We start from the raw sequence: 19,514 nt of genomic DNA, 5'->3' as shown, positions 1-19,514 counted from the left end.
TGAACACCCATCCCATATAACTTAATGGTTTTGATTCTTATTGGTTCAATTCCATATTAGACAAGGCTTTAGTCGGTTCCAATAACAAGAGTCATAACTGAAGTTTTCGATTTCAGTTCTGATAAATGGGTACCCATTGACACCCCTACGTGGGATTGCAATTTTTTTGGATTTTGACCAAAATAACCTTGATTATAATAAGCTTAAATGTAAAAGTGGGAGCATTTTCGGCCATCCCAATTTTTGTACCAAACCACTTCTAGTCTGCTTCTCTCACAATAGTAGTAAAGGAATACTTGATACTTCATCAATGTATGAGCTAAATCAAACAAAAATTGAAGTTACATAGCAAAGATAAAAAAATCATTGACCCAAGCCAATCTAAAACAATTACATATAAAATTTTAACAAAATTCAAGACTTAAACCAGAGAAAAAAATTCAATGAACCAGAATGGTTGGATTCAGCTACAAATTGATTGGTTCTGGTTCATCCTATTCAAGGTTTATTATTTTCCAAAAGAAATATTTTCCTTGATCTACCAATTAAATAAATATAAAGAAATAATTCCAATACAAGGTAAAAAAAAATTGCCTGAAATTATATCTCTAGGGAAGACCCACTATTCTTCTATTGAGCATAGGAAAAAAGAAATTAACTCAGAAAATTTCAATTTAATAACTCACTGACCACCTCCGGCCGCGAGTTTTATCCTCTGTTGATGCTCAGCAACCTTATAATCTACAATCTCCATGAACAGCTGTGAATCCAATACACTATCTGGGCGCCCATAGACCGCAGCTTGAACACTGGCCATGAGTTTTGCTATCTCCCGACCAGAGAATCCTTCGGTCTTCTTGGCAGCCTCACGGATCACATCTTCGGACAAATCCTTTACAGTTATCTTCTGTTGTTTCCTCTTGAATAAAGATCCCCACCAAGACTCATTCTTGTCCTGGTCGGAGAGGTATTTGTTCAAGTAAAGCTTCAACAGCTTTTCTCGCTCTTCTTTCCTCGGGAGTGGGAATTCGAGCACCTCATCTATACGGTCGGTTATGGCACTGTCAAGATCACCAGGTCTGTTTGTCGCGAGTACAAGGACCATATCACGTGACTGATCTCCAGTTCGAAAGAGTAATGCATTAAGGGCACTTCTCTGAGCTTCACTCATATGGATGCTATTACGCCTGCATTATCATACATAGCAATTGTTACCATTCTCTCTTTTTTTCTCCCAATAGTATTTATAAAAATAAAAATAAAAAGAACTGATATTGACACCCCAACTATTACTTACTACACCCCAATTTCTTAAATTATTTATCACATATTACAAGGGTTTGGCTCAAATTATTATCTCAACATTACAAAACATTATAACACTCACTTAAACTTTAAACAATTTCAGGAGTTTACAATTTGAGTCGTGATAATCTGACGCCCCCCTCTAAAATATGCCCCCATCACAGAACCGTAGATCATTTGCATCGGTATACACATGAAGAAGATTAATGGTTCTGCGATGGCAAGTATGTCAGAGGGGGCGTCAGAAAATCATTATTCTTACAATTATGATGAGGCTCATATAAAATCTTAAACCCAAAAAATATAATTCTAGCAAAAAAAAACACGAGAGAGTTTCTATTCTATTGGCACTACAACTTCTACATATTCTGAACCATTCACTTATTTTCTTTATTTTTAATTGGGGTGTAACAAGTAAAAGTTGGGATACCAGTAGCAGCTCTCTAAAAAGAGTCGTGCTGGGGTGATATTGGGATTTACTGCGATTCTCACATTTCGAACATGGGGTGCGCACATAACCTAGATGTGTTTCCTCAAGATACGAGTAAAAAGCATCTACGGTTATGTGTGCACCTCAACATCAGAAATGTGAATCGCAGTAAATCCAACGTCACCCCAGCATTAGTGCTCTAAAAAATATACCATTAAATAAAGAAACTAGAACAAGCAGAAAAGGTGTTCAATAGAGATCTATGAGACTTTCCAAGGAGTTAAAAACCCTTGAGAAAACGATTGTTAATGTTTATTAATGAGATTTGTACTGGTGGTAGAAGCAAAACTTTCGATAACAGTAGACATGGCTGTGGACAGAATTGAATGGAGGAACAAGATTCATTTAGCCAACCCTATATTTTTGGGATAAGAGTTTGACGATGATAATGATGAGATTTCTTCCAAGTACCACTGGACTAGATACCGTGATGGTGGTGGCAATGGGGTCAGTATTTGGAAGGACAATCAACAGTTCTAGAGTTGCGGGACATAGTTATTATGATATTTTAAAGGTGTAACAGAAGGCAAATGCTTAAACAATCACTGTAAGAAGAAATCTATTAAAACAAAGTATCACATAGGCATACAACTTAGGTTCATATAAAACATTTTCAGCACGTCAACATACGCATATCAAATAAAACCAACAACGGCAAAGCCTTATCCAAAGGTTTGGGATGTCCAGAGCCATATCTGCTTTTACAATCTCCATTCACTCTCATGGGTCTTCCTCTCGCTCTATGAGAACTTTATTTTCTCAAAAGTGAAGGTTGACATGGACTAAAACTGAGACTAGTCCCCCACCCTTCACTTTACAAATTTTAACCTGAAAACTAATTAAAATAAAGTTTAACTTGACAAAAAGTAAAAGCCAGTTAGCCAATTAACTCAAAAGATAAATATCATCCTCGAGGTCTTGTCCCAAATTTTGGGGTCTCAAACTGACATTATAAAACAATGGTTGTGGCTGGATTAGTTGATCCAAGATATGGATTTGTTTTCACACTTGAAATAGCTTAGAGTAAAAATAGCAATGTTGTTGTAACACTGTGTCACTAATTTCCTTTAGCCATGTTGCTATAACATTGTATCCAACATTGTTATAGCCACCAGTGTTGTCAAAAGTGGTCGCATACACCAAATTATGCTATCTGCCAATATGTGATGGCATATTTTTGTGTGCAATAGCATATGCAATGGCATATTTTTCTGCATTTTTTTTTCTTGCAGCATATGCCACCGAATATGCGTTCGCACATGCTATTTAACAACATTGATAGCCACGTTTGCTGTAACTTTTAGATAAAAATAAGATAGAACTTATAAATCCCACAAAATGGAATCATCTAACCTATTAGTCACCACTGCAGCCCCAAACAAGAAACCTACCCACCCACCCGTTCTCCATTATTGCTCTATACATTAGAAGATAAATGGAAAAATAAAAAAATTAAGGTTTTTTTTTGGATGGGCAAGCTGGACTTGAACCCCACGACCTCAAAGTTGCTTTGCAATGTATCAAACCAACTGAGCTGAGTCTAAGCCTTAAAAAAATAAGTAAGGTTATTTACATTATTAGGCACCATGGCTGCTGCAATTGCAACAGGTCCTACATGAAGAAAATATGACCTATTTTGTTGAATGCATTACAATAAAAGGTAAGATATGTTTCGCATTGTTCTTGTGTTGCTAGTAACGGGCATAGTATTAAATTTCAACATATTTCCACGAAATTGACCGAAATATTTTCATTTCCACAAGTTTTGACATGAAATTTAACCGACAGTTTCCTTTGGCATATATTTCAGTGAAAATCACTATTCGTTTCGAGAAATATTTCGATGAATAGTGAATTTCGACCGAAATATCAAATTTTAAGTATAAAAATAAATATTTTGATGGAAATATTTCGAGGAATAGTAAACTTCGACCGAAATATTTTATTTTGAAAAAAATTATAATTGCTTTTAAAAAGAACTTTTAAATTATACAATGTATTTACTAATAAAATATTGCACATAACATTCATCCATTGGTATAAATGAATTATGATTAGTTAGTTATCTTCTCTATTTCATCTTATTTTAATGTATTCTAAGCGTATTAGTACGTCTATATAAGCATGTACATAGTAAGTCATGTTCTAATTAGTTGGATACATTAGCAACTTATTCCAAAAGTAAGAAATATAATAACACTTGAATGCAATTTAATAATTTTTTCATTTCAATGTTTTGCATAGTAAGTTGTATGTAGTTAATGCAACTTATTATTCTTATTTCCATGTAGCAAAATGTTACTGTTCTTCAATTTCACTCCATATGGTTCTCCATTGTATCTTGATGACATAATGTGTGTTTTAATGCCTATTTTATCATTTCCTATAAGAGTCTATGAACATTTCTTCAATATTTCTATCATTTTCATCATTCCAAAAATTGTATTAATTTCCACACTAATCTAAATATTTCCATTTCCATACTAACCAAAATAGACACTGAAATTGAAATTTAATACCTTGGTTATGGGATATTTTATATTTCATGTCCCATATACCTGCATCAGTACACTTATGCACCTTGGTGTGGCTAGGTGCAGTTGGTGAATCAAGTAGTCTTGAAGTTCAATACTTCCATTTGGTTCTCTCTGCACTCCATTGATGTTCAATACTTCCATCAATAATCACCCCTAGTGGCATCGCCATGTATGTGGGTCCTTTATGGGCACTGTAATACTCTCCCCCAATGCCCATCTAAAGCCCACAAAACCACTATCTGTCCATATTTACAGCAGGTACACATATCAAGTGTCCCACCAAGAATTAGGACATTCTCCCTCATAATTCTCTATCCTGTTTAGCTGTCATATTTGCACTAAATGGAAAGGAATTTTTTTCCAGCCTTTCCATCCACAAACTAAAAAAAAACAAACAACAAATAACAGGAAAAAAAAAATCTTAGTGCAGATCCAAGCTACTTCGTCATCATTATACAGACTTTTCAATCAACATCCAACCTTATGGTCCAAAAACTACGAAAAATAAAAATAAAAGAATTTCCTTAGCACATCAATCATTCTTACTCGAAGTCATTGAAAAAAAAAAAAAAAAAAACTGCAAGTCTTAGTAGACCTACATTCTTAATATGTGGCTTAATTTGTTCGTATTACACACAATTCATGTAGTTTAAATTATGGTTTAGGGATTAATTTATGCCTTTTTATATGATTCTTCTTCCAGAAAGGAAAAAAAAAATGGTCGTGGTTTGTTCATGTGGTATGGGGAGCCAAAGACTCATGCAACAACAATTGTGAAAGGAGAAGAGAAATCTGAAGGCTAGAAAAGAGAAACTGAGGAACAGTGGAATAATATTGTAGACCTATTTAAAAACTTGAAAGAAAAATTAAATGATTTATAAATTGATTAAGCCTGTTTTTAGTGAGTTCAGTAACTCAGTGATTGTGGGATTCGAACACAGGTCTCTGGTATCATCATCCAAAGACTTTACCAACTAAGCTAGCTGGCACCTGCTTCATGAATAGACTATTATGTATGTTAAAATTTGGATACAATGATTTGAATTTGTAAACCAGTATTTCAATTTCTTATTTTGTAAGAAATTAGCATATTTTATTATGTGTGATGGAAATAGGCATTTGAGATAGGCAGACAATGCATAACGTGATTAAAAGGGTAAAATAGACAAACTACCATTTTTGAGCAGTATGTACCAAACAAAATTCTGTGAACTCAGTGCTAAATTTGAATGAGTTCAACACTATTCAGACAACAAACAGATTTTTGATCACTTAATTCAATGCTTAGAGGTTTCGGCGTTTAAAATCTGTCAGCACTTAACTTTTTTCAGTTTAACAAACAGCCTCTAAATCTCAAACAGGAACTAACTAGGCAAAAATCTAAGACGTAAGTCTCTCAACGACCTCATCAATGAAATAATTCAAAATATAATCCTGATTAAGAAGGTAACTTTCATGATTCAAGGATATCACAAGAAACTCAGTCGATCTCAATGCAATGTACTTCTCAGAGTTATAGGAATAATGTTTTTAAAAAAAACCCAAAGGAGGCATCCATAAAGGATATGCAAACTTCTGGAACATTTCTTAAAAGTTAGATAAAATATGTTACGTAGATGGTAACTTACTCGCATAGAAAAGCATCAGCCTCGTCAATAAAGAGCAATAGGCCTTTCTTTGACTTCTTAGCCCAATCAAATATCTGATGGATTTTGGTTACGGCCTCTGCCCCCAGCGGTGCAACGTCTCCCCCCGTCATCATTGCATAATCCAGACCCTTAAATGTTATAAGAAAGATTTAGAAGTATATAATTTGAATGTCAATAAAATTTTCCAGGACTATGCAAAATATCATGCGTCACAAACATTCAAGTAATGGAAGAATGAAAATTTTAGTTGAGACTTGGGAGGTATTTCATAAGTGGCTGAATCTTTAAAGAACAGACAGATGCAGTCAAGTTAACCGATGCTTTTTTCATCAGTAGGTTAAACTCACGTTGATGTCTATCTGTGTACTGCTTTCTCAAGCATCTCCATTTTTTGAGCCCTTGCGAACTTTCAAACAATGATCAAAACTAAACTTATACCGTACAATTAATGAATATTATTTCCAAAAATAATCGCAAAACTTTCGTGAAGCTCTCATATTTATAAGTTAATAAATAAATATATAAGTTCCATAATTGTTTTTGTCGTTGAGTGTACATTTTCTTCCACTCTCAGGTGTGTCATACTGATGCAGGAGGATGAGGGGAGATAAGAAAATAAAATTTGATTTTGGATTTTGAGCAAGTATGACCACAATTTCAATGAAAATGGTTAAATGTTAAGGTCTTATAGGGTAAGGAAGGGATTAAAGGATTAGAAAAAAGAGAGAGGGGGGGGATAAAAAGATAGAACCTTGAAATCACACCAAGGATAGTGGAGAAATCACTTCACTCGATTAAAGAAACCCATTTTTTATTTATCAAATTTTCATTGTTCAATAATTTAAAAAAAAAAATCCTAATACATTATATATAAGGAAAATAAATCAAGAATCCTAGTCAAATTAAAATACAAAATAAATAAACCTAATTTTATTAACTCTCTCTCTTAATTTTTCAACCCTAATAAACTTAAATAAAAAAACAGTAAAATTATTAAACTGCTCCTAAATATTATCCTAAGACCATGGACCAATAAAACATTAAAATAATCCCAAAAAACATGAAAATAAAGTCCTAAAACAAAAATCTAAATAAAAATTAAAATCTGCTCTTTAAGATTTGATATCCCCATCAATTCTCCTCGACTATGAAGATTTTGCCACTGGCAAAATAAAATTGTAGTAATTATCATCATCGGTTGCGGTCCACATTATTCTCCTCTAGTTAGAGAAAACTTGTCCTCGAGTTTTAAAATGTTTGAGAATGATAATGAAAATTTGTGATTCATCCATTTTGGGGAAGATTCCTCATCATGTCTTAAATGTGTGTGAACTTCAAATTGTGATCTTCTATCTTGGCAAAGTCTCCATTGTACTTGTCTGAGATGATTAGGTTAATTTGAGGTAGTGATGGAATAACTGCATCATGAACACAAACTGTAGATTTTGTCTCCAAAAGATCTTCTTTAGGCTCTTTTGACGTGTGTACCACTTCATGATTTTGTTCTTGCATTGATTCTGGAGTTGTAGGTACACCATCTTCTAAAGTTGATGTTTGAGCTATCTTTTCTTCAATTTGTTTTTCGACTGATGGTTCCACACAACTTGACTTTCATGGACATACCTTGAGTAGATATTGTATGCCTAAAATAACACGTAAAATATTTTGCTCAGCATCAAACGTAGCTTGTACATGTGAGATCCAACATCGACCCAGCACAATATAACAATCTTTTATAGGAACCACCTTGCACTCAACACCATGGATAAAAAATTTCCTGACAGAACTAAACAACATAGCCATAATTACGATAACCACAATAAGTCTTATTTTCAATATTCTGCAAAATCTTCTTAGAAAAACTTGTGATAATCAAGTTGTCCTCATATTCATCACTGCACAATACCCTGAATGACTTCTCAAAAAGTAAAACAAATCTGATTTTGACTTCCAACAGGTTTAGTTCTGATACCAAATCTGATGCAGGAGGATGAGGGGAGATAAGAAAATGAAATTTGATTTTGGATTTTGAGCAAGTATGACCACAATTTCAATGAAAATGGTTAAAGGTTAAGGTTTTATAGGGTAAGAAAGAGATTAAAGGATAAGATTTATTGGGTAATGATTAAGGGTTAAAATAAAATGAGTTTCAAGAATCAAGAAAGTTAAGAGAAAATAATAAAAAGAAACAAATAAAGATTAGAAAAAAAAAAAAAAAAAAAAAAAAAAAAAAAAGATAAAAAGATGGAACCTTGGAATCACACCAAGGGTTTCTTTAAATCACACCAAGAATGGTGGAGAACTCACTTCACTTCATTAAAGAAACTCATTTTTTATTCATCAAATTTTCATTGTTCATTAATTAAAAAAAAATCCTAATACAATCTATATATAAAAAATAAATCAAGAATCCTATTCAGACTAGATACAAAATAATAAACCTAATTTTCGTAACTTTCTCTCTCCTAATTTTCCAATCCTAATAAACTTAAATTTAAGACAAAGTAAAATTACTAAACTGTCCCTAAATATTATACTAAGACCATAGGTCAATAAAATCAAAATAAGCCAAAAAAAACAAAACATGAAAATAAAGTCCTCAAACATAAATCTAAATAAAAATTAAAATCCACTCTTTAACTTTTATTTCCCCATCAATTATCCTTGATTGGGAAGATTTCGCCACTAGCAAAACAAAATTGTAGTATTTCTCATACTTGGTTGCATTCCACATTATGTACCCCCAATTAAGTCTCTTGACTCTCTTATATTCATAGTTCTCCCCCTCTCCAATAGATTGGTCTTTTAGAGTAGTTGGTTGGTAAACATAATATCAAAGTGCTAGGTTCGTATAGGTCATAGGTTCGATTCTTTCCACCCTTATGGGTAAGGGGGAGTATTGAGTGTATATTTTCCTCCACTCTCGGGTGTAGAGTACCCCAATTAAGTCTCGTGACCCTCTTATATTCATGGTTTTCCCCTTCTTCAATAGATCAATTTTTTGGAGTAGTTGGTTGCTTAACACGTGTTTCCATAAATATGGATATTTGTACACGATTTTCACATAATCTGTGGGGCCTAGCACAAAGTTTTTGTCGAAATAGGCAAAATCCAGAATGTTTTAACTTCTAATGCAATTTTGATTTGTTAGAAGCTTTAGGATCAGCCAAATTTATTGTAGAAATCTGATTTTGTTGAGAATTCTTGGATGATCATTATATGAACCCTAATATGTATTTATAGAGATTACATCAACCAAGATATGGAAATATCCTAATATAAATTTTCTCATTTATTAATACTTCCTAATGTAGAATATCCTAATTGATATATTACATATATTATTCTCCATCACTACCTTCCTCTTATGATGAAATACATTGATGATGATACAATGTATCTCATGTTGATTCTCTTAAACCCTCCCACAATTGCAGTCTTTGGAAGAAAGAGTATGCAATTGACTTCTTTGAATAATTTATCTTGATCTTATTAAGTGACATGCTATTAGATTTCCCAAAATCCAATCGTGCCTCCTGGCAGTCACTGCTTGTCTATAAAGTCCATCATTATCGCATCCCGCTCTTTTTTTTAGTATGTCGAAGCTACTAGCTTACGAGACTAGGTTTGTCATGATCTCTCCCGAGAGCATACAAATTAGGATTGTACGATTGAAATGAAAACTTTCATTGGAGAGATTTTAGATATAAAAAAATGAGATTGTAAGAGATGACTATATAGACATGAGAGACTTGTAAAGATAAAGGAGGTGTGATTTTATAGAAGAAAAATAGAATAATAATAAAGTTTAAAAAAAAAAAGGATTTAGGTTCAGCGATGGAGGTGGCGCCATGCCAAAGAACGATGCACCAAGATTGGTGTGCTCATAGGAGTTAGAACTCTAATAACATGAAAAAATCTGATTTTGTTGAGAATTCTTGGATGATCATTACACTCCCCCTCACGTGTAACATGTCTCCTATATCCCTGTGGTTACTCTCTCTGATACCATGCAGAAGCCCATGGGCCTAACTCATCCTCACAAAACCGGCTTGTAAAGTAAGGATTGCCCCAAGTTTATATACAGCCAAAGGTCATGATACCCAGGCGATGTGGAACTATCTCTTACATTTATTGAGGATGAACTCCGTGAGAAGATCATCATCAAGAAAAATCGTCACTTAACTCATCTCCATGTAGATCCCACTCCTGCATATCAATGCAAAAAATAATGTCTTTTTTCTTTTGTTAGTTTTTATTTTTTATTTTGTGGTGTTGTTTGGCTGGCTGGGATGGGGGGAGGTCAGTCTTTTCCCTCTATGAATGTACAGTTGTCCCCTTATGTAGATCACATATAGGTCTTGCGAAACAAGAAAGATGAAAGTAAACCAAGAATCAATATTATACCGATTTCCGAGCCATCTCCCTTGCAACCATAGTTTTACCAGTCCCAGGAGGCCCATAGAAAAGCATGTTACGGAAAGGTGCCTGATGAGCCTTGGTGTTTGCAGTAGCTCGGGCAAGTTGCTCTATCCTCCTCTGTAAAGAAGGGTGAAGAATAATGTTTTCCAAACTGGTTTTACTTCCAAAAGGCTGTGTTTCTCCAGCTGCAGTACTATAATTCAACATCTTATTAAAACCACGAGAAACCAAACCGGACCATGGATACTTGGCAATGGACGATTCTCGAATCAGTGAAGGCTGGCCCAATATCCGATTGATGTAACCCCATATTACTCTTGCACCTTCTCTGTAAATACAATAAAGAAATATCAGTGGCATATTAGGTGGTATGCATCCCATGTAGAGGAAATAACTTGTGCAAAGGACAGAACATCTTCAATGAAAAGATGCATATAATTGGAACATTAAGAAATTGCACTCATTTGGACTTGATTACTTTTATTTGTTTTTCCCCTTTTCTATCAGTGGAAAACATTGTTAAAGTGAATGGGTTATCTTGATTTGACCACAGGGTATAGTAATTAGTAGGGTTTGTGCAAGAAGGCAATGACGTTCCTGGTTTCCCGAGATGTATGTTAATGTGTCACTTGAAAACAGTTGTTACCAATACCCAGACAAGTTAACCTTTCCCAAAAAAGATTTACAACAAATACATGTAAACCCAAAACCACATATTTGGGATTAGGCTTTGATGGTGATGATACGTAACCCTCGAAAATCATAATAGTTACCACTAATTTCCAAAAATTGCTACTTTGCTGAGGTAATAAAATGAAAAATAACCATAAAAAAAATGAGATGATAGCGTGCAGACCTAGTGGTGTAAACTCCGGCAGCTAGTGCAGTGGCTCCTCCAACAGCCATAATCAATTTACTCTGGTCAGTCAATAAAATTCTGAAACCCCCTACAAATTGCAGTTGAGCAACCATTAGATCAAGAAGATATTTTTCAGCTTCAACCAAAATAAGTAAGATTGAAATCATATAAAAAGAACACAAGTAGCTTGATCAAACTTCAGATTATTTACAAAAAATTGAGGATGAGATCAAACTAGCATACAATTTGAGCATCCAAAGAATATATGGAACACAACTTAAATTCTGTGAAAATGTAAAGAGCTGCTATTGGCACCACAACTTTTACTTATTGCACCCCAATTCCTTAAATAAGTAAATTATTTATCACGCCCTAATTAAAACACACTCTTCAAAAATTACAAAGGTTTGACTCGAATTATCATCTTAACATTACAAAACATATAACACTCATTCAAGCAATTTCGGTAGCTGTTTACAATTACGATTAGGGTCATATAAAATCCTAAACCCAAAAAATGGAAATCTTCAAAAAAAAAAAAAAAAACAGAGAGCTTCTATTGGCACCCCAACTTTTACTTATTCTCAACTGATCTCTTATCTTCTTTATTTTTAATTGGGGTGTAATAAGTTAAAGTTGGGGTGCCAATAGCAGTTCTCAAAATGTAACATCAGGAAGCAACTGGTACTCCAATCGGATGCCAAAGTAGTCAAGAATAAGATGCAAGACCAAGTCAGCTAAGTTTGTTGAAATCTCAGTAGTAACGCCAAGTCGGCCAGATCAAATCCTAAACAAGTTTAGTAAAACTCAGCCGAGCTGCTCTGGATGATATCTATTGGACTCAATTACCTTGCATGACTTAGTTTTCTTTGGCTAATCCCACACGAATTGACCAAGACCCGAGTCAGATAAATGACTCGCATGCTACTAACAATTTCAATACAGCACAGATAAGAAAGATGACTTTATGATACCTTCAATGTGACTAAAAGTTGTATTGATTGCGGCAAGCCACTTCTCTCTTTCACCATTCATTCGTTCTACGAGCATTCTCTTGTTATGGTCTTCAGTCAGTTTTGCCTCATGAGCCCGAGCTTCAGCTTCAGCCATAGCTTTTACTCTTATTGTTTCACGGTCTATCTCTGCTCTTTTTTTCTCAGTTTGGCGTTGTCGTTCTTGGATTTGCTCTTCTGTAGCTCTTCTAGCTTGTTCTTTTCGTATGGAGGACTCCTCTTGCATCCTGACCAATTCGGCATTCTGTAGCCTCTGGGCTTCATGATCAGTCTGCAACAGATGAAAAAACAGTACTGTAATATATTATAATAAACAGGCAAAGGAGAACTGGTTCCACATTTCAGAAAACATATCAGTTCAAACCATAGTGACAAAGTCGGGGTAGGGGAATAATTTGGCAAGAAAAAGCTTCAGAAAAAGTCGACAAAAGATTGATAAAGTCGGGAAAACATCCAATAAATTAAAAAAATAAAATATTTTAAGTATAAAAGTATTAAAAAAAACATGTGCATTTTATGTATTTAATGATAAAATAACAATTAAAAAATGCTATAAAAAAATAATCTGTCATTTTTTCAAAAAATCATCAATTATATCACAAATAATCGTGATTTTTATAAAAACTTTGCGAGAGTTTTTGAAAAAATCGTAATTTAATTGACAGTATTTAAAATCATGATTTAATCGCAATTGTTTCAAAAAATTGCAGATTTTTTTCACTATGGCTCAAACAAAGGATTTATGCTCAAAATTCATGGAGTTAAGTCTGAACTGAGTTTGTGTCAAAGACAAACACAAATTTTCAAGAGAAAAAGGAAAGGCCAATATCGCATTCAATCACCGACTCAACCAAATAGTTCATATGCTCATTTGGTATGGAAAAAGGTTTGACCTAGTCAATGATAATCTCGGAAAATCCTTGAAGAGATTAAGCAAGCTTCTTTTCCACTATTTTTATTACTATCGGAGGGACCCACTCAACCTGACCATACGCTTCTGCAACTAAGCTGATTCAACTTGACCAGACTTTTGGGAAACTTTTTAAGTCATGTACCAGTTTAAGTGCGGAAATATATAATAAAAAATTACTCCTGATACCTGCATTCTCTTCCTAGCCAACTCATCTTCATAGCGTGCCATTTGTGCTTTAGCTTGTGCTTGTTGTTGTACTAAATTCCTATGTTCTTCAGCCATTTTTCGTTGCTTTTCCTGCAATTGAAAAAACAGCTCATTGTCAGGAAAAATATTTTGCTTACAGAAAATTAACTCATTTGTGTCCAAAACAATGAGATTGATTAACAATCAAAATTTTGTAAGGAACCAATTTATGCTAGGAAACTAAAACCAATGATTTTGACATACATCACTACTTATCAAGGGAACAAAATAGAAGATGAAGAATGATTCACGGAGCATTCTCTATGCACGGCATTTCTATGATTTACCAGACAAAAAGCTGTGGCTAGAACAAGAACAAATGCACCAAAAAAACAAACTCACATAATACATCAAAAAGGGTGAGGAGGATAGAAACACCAGATTTTTTCTTCACATGGCCAACTTTCATAGCCGGGTGTATTTTCTCTCCAAGCTTAAAGTCAATGATTCATGGAGGTTGGGGGAAGAGGAAGTGTGTGAAGGGGTCATGCAGTATAATGAGACATTGTATTCAGAAAATTATGCGAACAGACCTACTCTGGACCATTTGCACTTTGATAACTTTAGACCAACAGAGTTGGTTAGAGAGGCCTTTTGAGAAGGAAGAGGTGCGGCTTTTGGTTAGCGGTATAGCTAGTGATAAAGCTCCAGAGCCAGATGGGTTCTATATGGGTTTTTTAAAAGTATGTTGGGAGAGAGTGAAAAATGACATGATGGCAACTTTGGGTGACTTTTATTGTAATTTTTTTCTGGATGTGGGCTCAAATTTTACTTTCATTGCCTTAATTCCAAAGGTTACATGAGCAGAAGATATTTTGAATCTAAGGCCAATTAACTTGGTAAGCTCGGTGTATAAGATCATCACAAAACTTTTGGCTTCGAGGCCAAAGACGGTACTAGGCAATGTCATTGGTTTGTCTCAAAGGGCTTTTGTTGCAAGGAGGCAAATCCTTGATGGTGTCCTTATGAAAAATAAGTGCATTGATTCACAAAGAAAATCTAAGGAGTTGGGTTTTGTTTGTAAAGTTGATTTAGAAAAGGCTTACGATCATGTGAATTGGAATTTTGTGAAGTTTATGTTGAGAAGAACGGGCTTTGGGGAAATATGGGTTCGTTGGATAATGAAATGTATATCTACCCCTACCTTTTCGATTCCAATTAATGGGTCTTCAATAGGTTTCTTTAGAAGTGCAAGGGGGCTAAGACAAGGAGACCTTTTATCCCCTTTCTTGTTTGTGTTGGTTATGGAAGGTCTAGGGAGGGTGTCCAAGGCGGTTGGTATGGGTGATCTCTCAGGTTTCAGAGCTAGTGCAAGAGGGTAATTGATCTCACATCTTCAGTTTGCGGATGACACATTGATTTTTTTTGGATTATTCACAACGACAATTGAGTTTTTTGACCGATATTCTTTGTTGTTTTGAGGTAATCTCGAGTATTCCGATTAACCTTCGTAAAAACAAGCTTCTGGCCGTGGGTGAAGCGGAACGGGTTGAGGCAATGACGGAATCTATCAGCTTCCAAGTGGGGGTACTACTTCCAACCACGTATCTAGGCCTTCTATTGAGGCAGCCCATAATAGTAAAGAGATTTGGGAGTCCATGGTGGAAAGGGTTAGAAAGAGGTTAAGTAGGTGGAAGGCCAAATTGTTGTCGAGAGGGGGGGAAGATTACGCTCATAAAGAGCACTTTGGCCAGCTTTCCAATTTATTCCCTTTCGTTGTTTTCTTTGCCTAGGAGTGTCAAACTACAATTGGATAGAATTTATCGCGACTTTTTCCGGCACGATAACGATGGTAAGAAGAATCATCACTAGGTAAGTGGGAAGATGTGTATGCCTAAGAAGAATGGTGGTTTGGGGTTCAGAAATTTCAAATCATTAAATTCATCCTTATCGGGTAAATGGTTATGGAGGTTTGGGAAGGAAGATGAGTGTCTTTGGAAGAAATTAATTGTGAAAAAATTTGGGGTGAGTGAGAATGGGTGGGAAACTGGTCCAGCTAGGTCATCTGGTGTGGAGTATGAAAATGAATTTTAAGGTCATTATTTAGGAAAAAAGTTAGGTTTAAGGTTGGGAATAGGTCTAGGGTGAGATTTTGGGAAGATTAATGGTGTGGGAATGGACCCCTTTTGGAGCAATTTTCAGACCTTTTCAATTTGTCTATGAAGAAAGGCCAAGTTATTTCTTTATTTAGAAGCATGAGGAATGGAGAAATAAATTAGGATTTCGGATTTAAAAAGGTGTTTAATGATTGCGGAGAGTTTAGGGGTTTGTTACATTTGGTGGAAAATAGTCAAATGGATGTTGGAATGGAGGATCGAAGAATGTGGGGTGGTGCAAGGGATGGTCGTTTTTCTGTGAAAACAATGTATTACGCTATCTCTCCAAAATGTTTTATGGATTTTCCTCACGTGATTGTTTGGGGTGGGAAGTTGCCCTAAAAATTTTTGGCTTTTATTCAGTTAGCGGCTTGGGGGAAGTTGCCAACTTTGGATCAATTAATCAGACGAGGTTTCATAGATCTTGTGAAGAAACATCAAATCACTTGTTCCTTCATTGCCGGGTTGCCCATCAGATTTGGTCGCATTTCTTATCTCTCTTTGAATTAATGGGTTGTTTGCCACTTTTGGTCAAGTCTTTGTTCAAGATATGGCTGGATTGGGGAGGCACCTTCTCCCTATCCAAGGGATTCTTTGGTGTTTGGCCCCCTTTGCGATCAATTGGAGTATTTGGAAAGAACGTAATCTTCGTATTTTTTAGGGAATGGAGTCCAACAGTATCTATTTTGGCCCTATTGTTTTCTTGGAGCAAACTATTTAAGGAGTTCAAAGGGATCTTCTTTGAAGACTTTATTGTTAATTGGGATAGGGTGTGTCAGTTGACATTGGGGTAGCTTTGTTGGGGTTTCTTTTCTTACTTTATATGTTTCTTGTTTTTTGGTATCTTGTTGTTTTTGGTTGGTCCTCTCGACCCCCCGTTGTTGTTTTCTTTCTTTCTTTTCAATAAATTCGTCTTTACTGATAATAAAAAAAAAATTGTCAAAAAGGGTACTCTGAGAAGAAGAAACAATGATTTGCCCTTACTACCAAATAAAAATATAGAAAGATAAAAACATAAGATGGAAAAAAAATCCAGATAGATAAGAATACACTCAAATGATATAACTATATTCAAATAATATTATTCAACAAAAAAAATTATATATTAAAATAAAAAGGTACCTTGCAATTTTTCCACTTGAAGCCATTTTATACACAAAACGTATTTGTCAAGCATGGGAATTTTTAAGAACGAAGTGTTTGTACAGATAACGGGTAGATTTTGTTAATTTGCGATAACAATGAATTAACAACTAACAAACAAGTAGAAATTGTAATGCTAGGGAAAAGAAAAAGAATGAAAGGTAAAACCCAAACTTCTAAATTTTCATTATTTATCTACATTCATAATCAAACCATAGTTGTTCTAAGTTCTAACCAACCTAGAAAGAAGATGAAAATCTATAACAGGGGATGACAATCAAAGTTCACCACTTCAGATAAAATCTAGAAACATTTGTGTTGTAAGTCAATCAACAAAAATGTAACAAAGGAGTCCACAATTACCTTCACAATCAATAAAAATGCATTCTTATCTCCGTGATAGTTTTTAAAAAAAGTCCTTTGTCCATTTAATTATCTGTAAAGCATGTCTATTTTTCTTTTTTCTTTTTTTTTACATAGATTGATCTAGCAATCATTCTTCAATTAGCAAGACTGAAATAGAAATTCAACAAAATTTGGAATCTGGGTGACAAGGGAAAAACACTCACAATTTCATCATGAGATTGTCTTGCTTGATATAACGCCTTCTCTGCAGCCAGATCCTCCAGACGAGTCTCTTCCTGCTTTCTCATAACCTCAAAAACCTGAGCAAGAACAAGGAAATTGAAGAACTCAAATCTGATTTTAAACCAAATAACTCCAAAACCTGATTATTATTATCTTTTTTGAAAGGCAAATTGAACAACTCAAAACTGATTTTAAACAAAATAACCTCAAAAACAGCAAAGCGAAGCACTCAAATCTGGTTTTAAACAAAATAACTCCAAAACCTGTTCAAAAACAGCAAATTGAAACACTCAAATCTGTTTTTAAACAAAATAACTCAAAAAACTGATGAAAAACAGCAAATTGAACCACTAAAATCTGATTTTAAACAAAATAAATTAAAAATCTTATCAAAAACAGCAAATTGAAGCACTCAAATCTGATTTTAAACAAAATAACTCAAAAACCTGATCAAAGACGGTAATTGAAGCACTCAAATCTGATTTTAAACAAAATAACTCCAAAACCTGGTCAAAAACAGCAAATTGAACCACTCAAATCTGATTTTAAACAAAACAACTCCAAAACCCAATAAAAAAAAGTAAATTGAAGCATTCAAATCTGATTTTAAACAAAATAACAAAGAATCCCGGAAACATTAAAAAACAAACAAACACCTGTTTCGCGTATGGAGAGCTGTTTATTTCCCGAAGAGCTTTCGCTCCTCGCTCTAATGATTCAGGATCGAAACCAGACGAACTTCCTTTAGGTTCTTCGGCTGAAGATTTCGCTTCTGTTTTCGGAAGATTTGTTGGAGCATTCTGCCTTGTTTGAGTAGACGAAGAAGAAGAAGAAGAGAAGGGAGAAAAACGAAAGGATCCATCAGCATACGTGCGATCTGTGAATCCAGAGAACGAAGCAACCGCAGCAGCCATGGCTACGCACGAAGAGATTCTCAAAGTAGCCATTACTGAGCTCCAAATCTCTAGATCGTCGCTAATAACTGGTACGGTATATGATCTCTTTTACAGGAAAAAACTCCATTGATGGAGATTTTTGAGAAATGCGAAGGAAAGTGAAGTTCGCGCTAAAGGAAATGAGGTCTGAAACATAAACCCCTTACTAGGGTTTAAACGGTACAGACTACTGAGTTTCACGGTTTTAAATCTCGGTATTCCGAGTCGTCTCGCTCTCAATACCGAGTTGACTCTCCAAAATCATCTTAACTTCTAACTCGATTTATAACTATTTACAAATAAATATGGAAAATGCTGGAATGACCCAAAAGTGACAAAAATGATGTGGTGTCGCGCAAGCCTCTACAGTTATGTACGCGACACCACATCATTTTTGTCACCTCTGTGTCTCCGTTTGTGTCACCCCAGCACAACTCAATAAATATTTGTATGAAAAAACTGTAAATATTTTATAATAGCCAAGAGGTAATAAATATTAAGATGTGTAGTCAAAATATAATATTTCATTGAGGGACACCTAAAAATTACAACTATTTTTACATAACCACTTGAATGTCGTCCATTTTTTTAATTTTTTCTACAATGCCATCAAATGTATGGCATTTGACAACTATTTTAATATTTAACTTACTAAAAGTTGAGTATTTGTATAAAAAAATACTAAAATCTAATTGACTCAATCGAGTTTTATTGATTCGTCCGATATTTAAAAAAAAAAAATTAGATGGGTGATATTGGATTTCAAATGAGTCAATGTGAAGGATTATTCATAGCATGACTTGAGAATTTATTCAATTCATTCGGTTTATGAAGCTATCGGTCAATGTGAGTTGTCATTACATTGACTCGTCTAATACTCTAAAAATGTTCAATGAATGTATGAAAATTCGGTCGAGTTAGATACGGCTTGTATTTTGATTTTAAATATAATATTTTTTTTCCTTGTCTAAAACCATTAGACAAGGGAAAAAAATTTAAAATACCCTTCTAATTTTTTTTCCTTGTTTTTCAGTCCTTTTTCATAATTTCCCGTAGGGAGATTACATCTAAAAGCTTACGGAATTGTTCGAATCTCTTCTAATCCTTCTATTTCTTTGGTAAGTTTTATTTATTTTATTTCAACAAGTTAATAGAGTTAAATTCATTGGAATTAGGATAAAAGTTTTTCATTGGCATTTTACAAGAAAAACTCAAGCACTACCTCATCACTTGTGAGAAAGGTCTCTTGATCCTTTATCCATTATATCCTTGTAATGGGAACAAGGGGTAAAAAGGGTAGAACTCATCCTCTGTCTTC

At 34.4% G+C, this 19,514-nt stretch overlaps 1 protein-coding gene and 1 non-coding gene across 2 annotated transcripts; both read right to left on the bottom strand.

The window, feature by feature from the left end:
* Nucleotides 1-341: 341 nt before the first annotated feature.
* LOC147405121 (AAA-type ATPase family protein) lies at nt 342-18,355 on the bottom strand. The gene is made up of 8 exons (XM_086441287.1): nt 17,918-18,355; nt 17,243-17,338; nt 13,375-13,485; nt 12,237-12,546; nt 11,260-11,350; nt 10,389-10,731; nt 5,961-6,109; nt 342-1,187 (listed from the first exon to the last, which is right to left on the bottom strand). The coding sequence occupies exons 1-8, from the start codon at nt 18,206-18,208 to the stop codon at nt 683-685; spliced, it is 1,896 nt and encodes a 631-aa protein (XP_086297413.1). The 5' UTR covers nt 18,209-18,355; the 3' UTR covers nt 342-682.
* Nucleotides 4,498-4,605, bottom strand: LOC147405122 (small nucleolar RNA snoR103). Its single transcript, XR_015178145.1, has one exon. It is a non-coding gene; the product is annotated as a small nucleolar RNA snoR103 (small nucleolar RNA).
* Nucleotides 18,356-19,514: the final 1,159 nt, after the last annotated feature.

This window comes from Akebia trifoliata, chromosome 4 (genome assembly GCF_017979445.1).
Source record: "Akebia trifoliata isolate Shusen 1 chromosome 4, ASM1797944v1, whole genome shotgun sequence".
NCBI lineage: Eukaryota > Viridiplantae > Streptophyta > Magnoliopsida > Ranunculales > Lardizabalaceae > Akebia > Akebia trifoliata.
This window is presented reverse-complemented; position numbering and strand designations above follow the sequence as displayed.

What these genes read in the sequence shown, in the direction of transcription:
- LOC147405121 (XM_086441287.1), bottom strand. Translation starts at nt 18,208, where the DNA reads ATGGCTACTTTGAGAATCTCTTCGTGCGTAGCCATGGCTGCTGCGGTT. An exon ending in GGGAGATGGCTCGGAAATCG is followed by an intron (nt 6,110 to 10,388) that starts GTATAATATTGA and finishes ATAACATTTAAG; the next exon opens with GGTCTGGATTATGCAATGAT. An exon ending in GCTGATGCTTTTCTATGCGA is followed by an intron (nt 1,188 to 5,960) that starts GTAAGTTACCAT and finishes ATGATAATGCAG; the next exon opens with GCGTAATAGCATCCATATGA.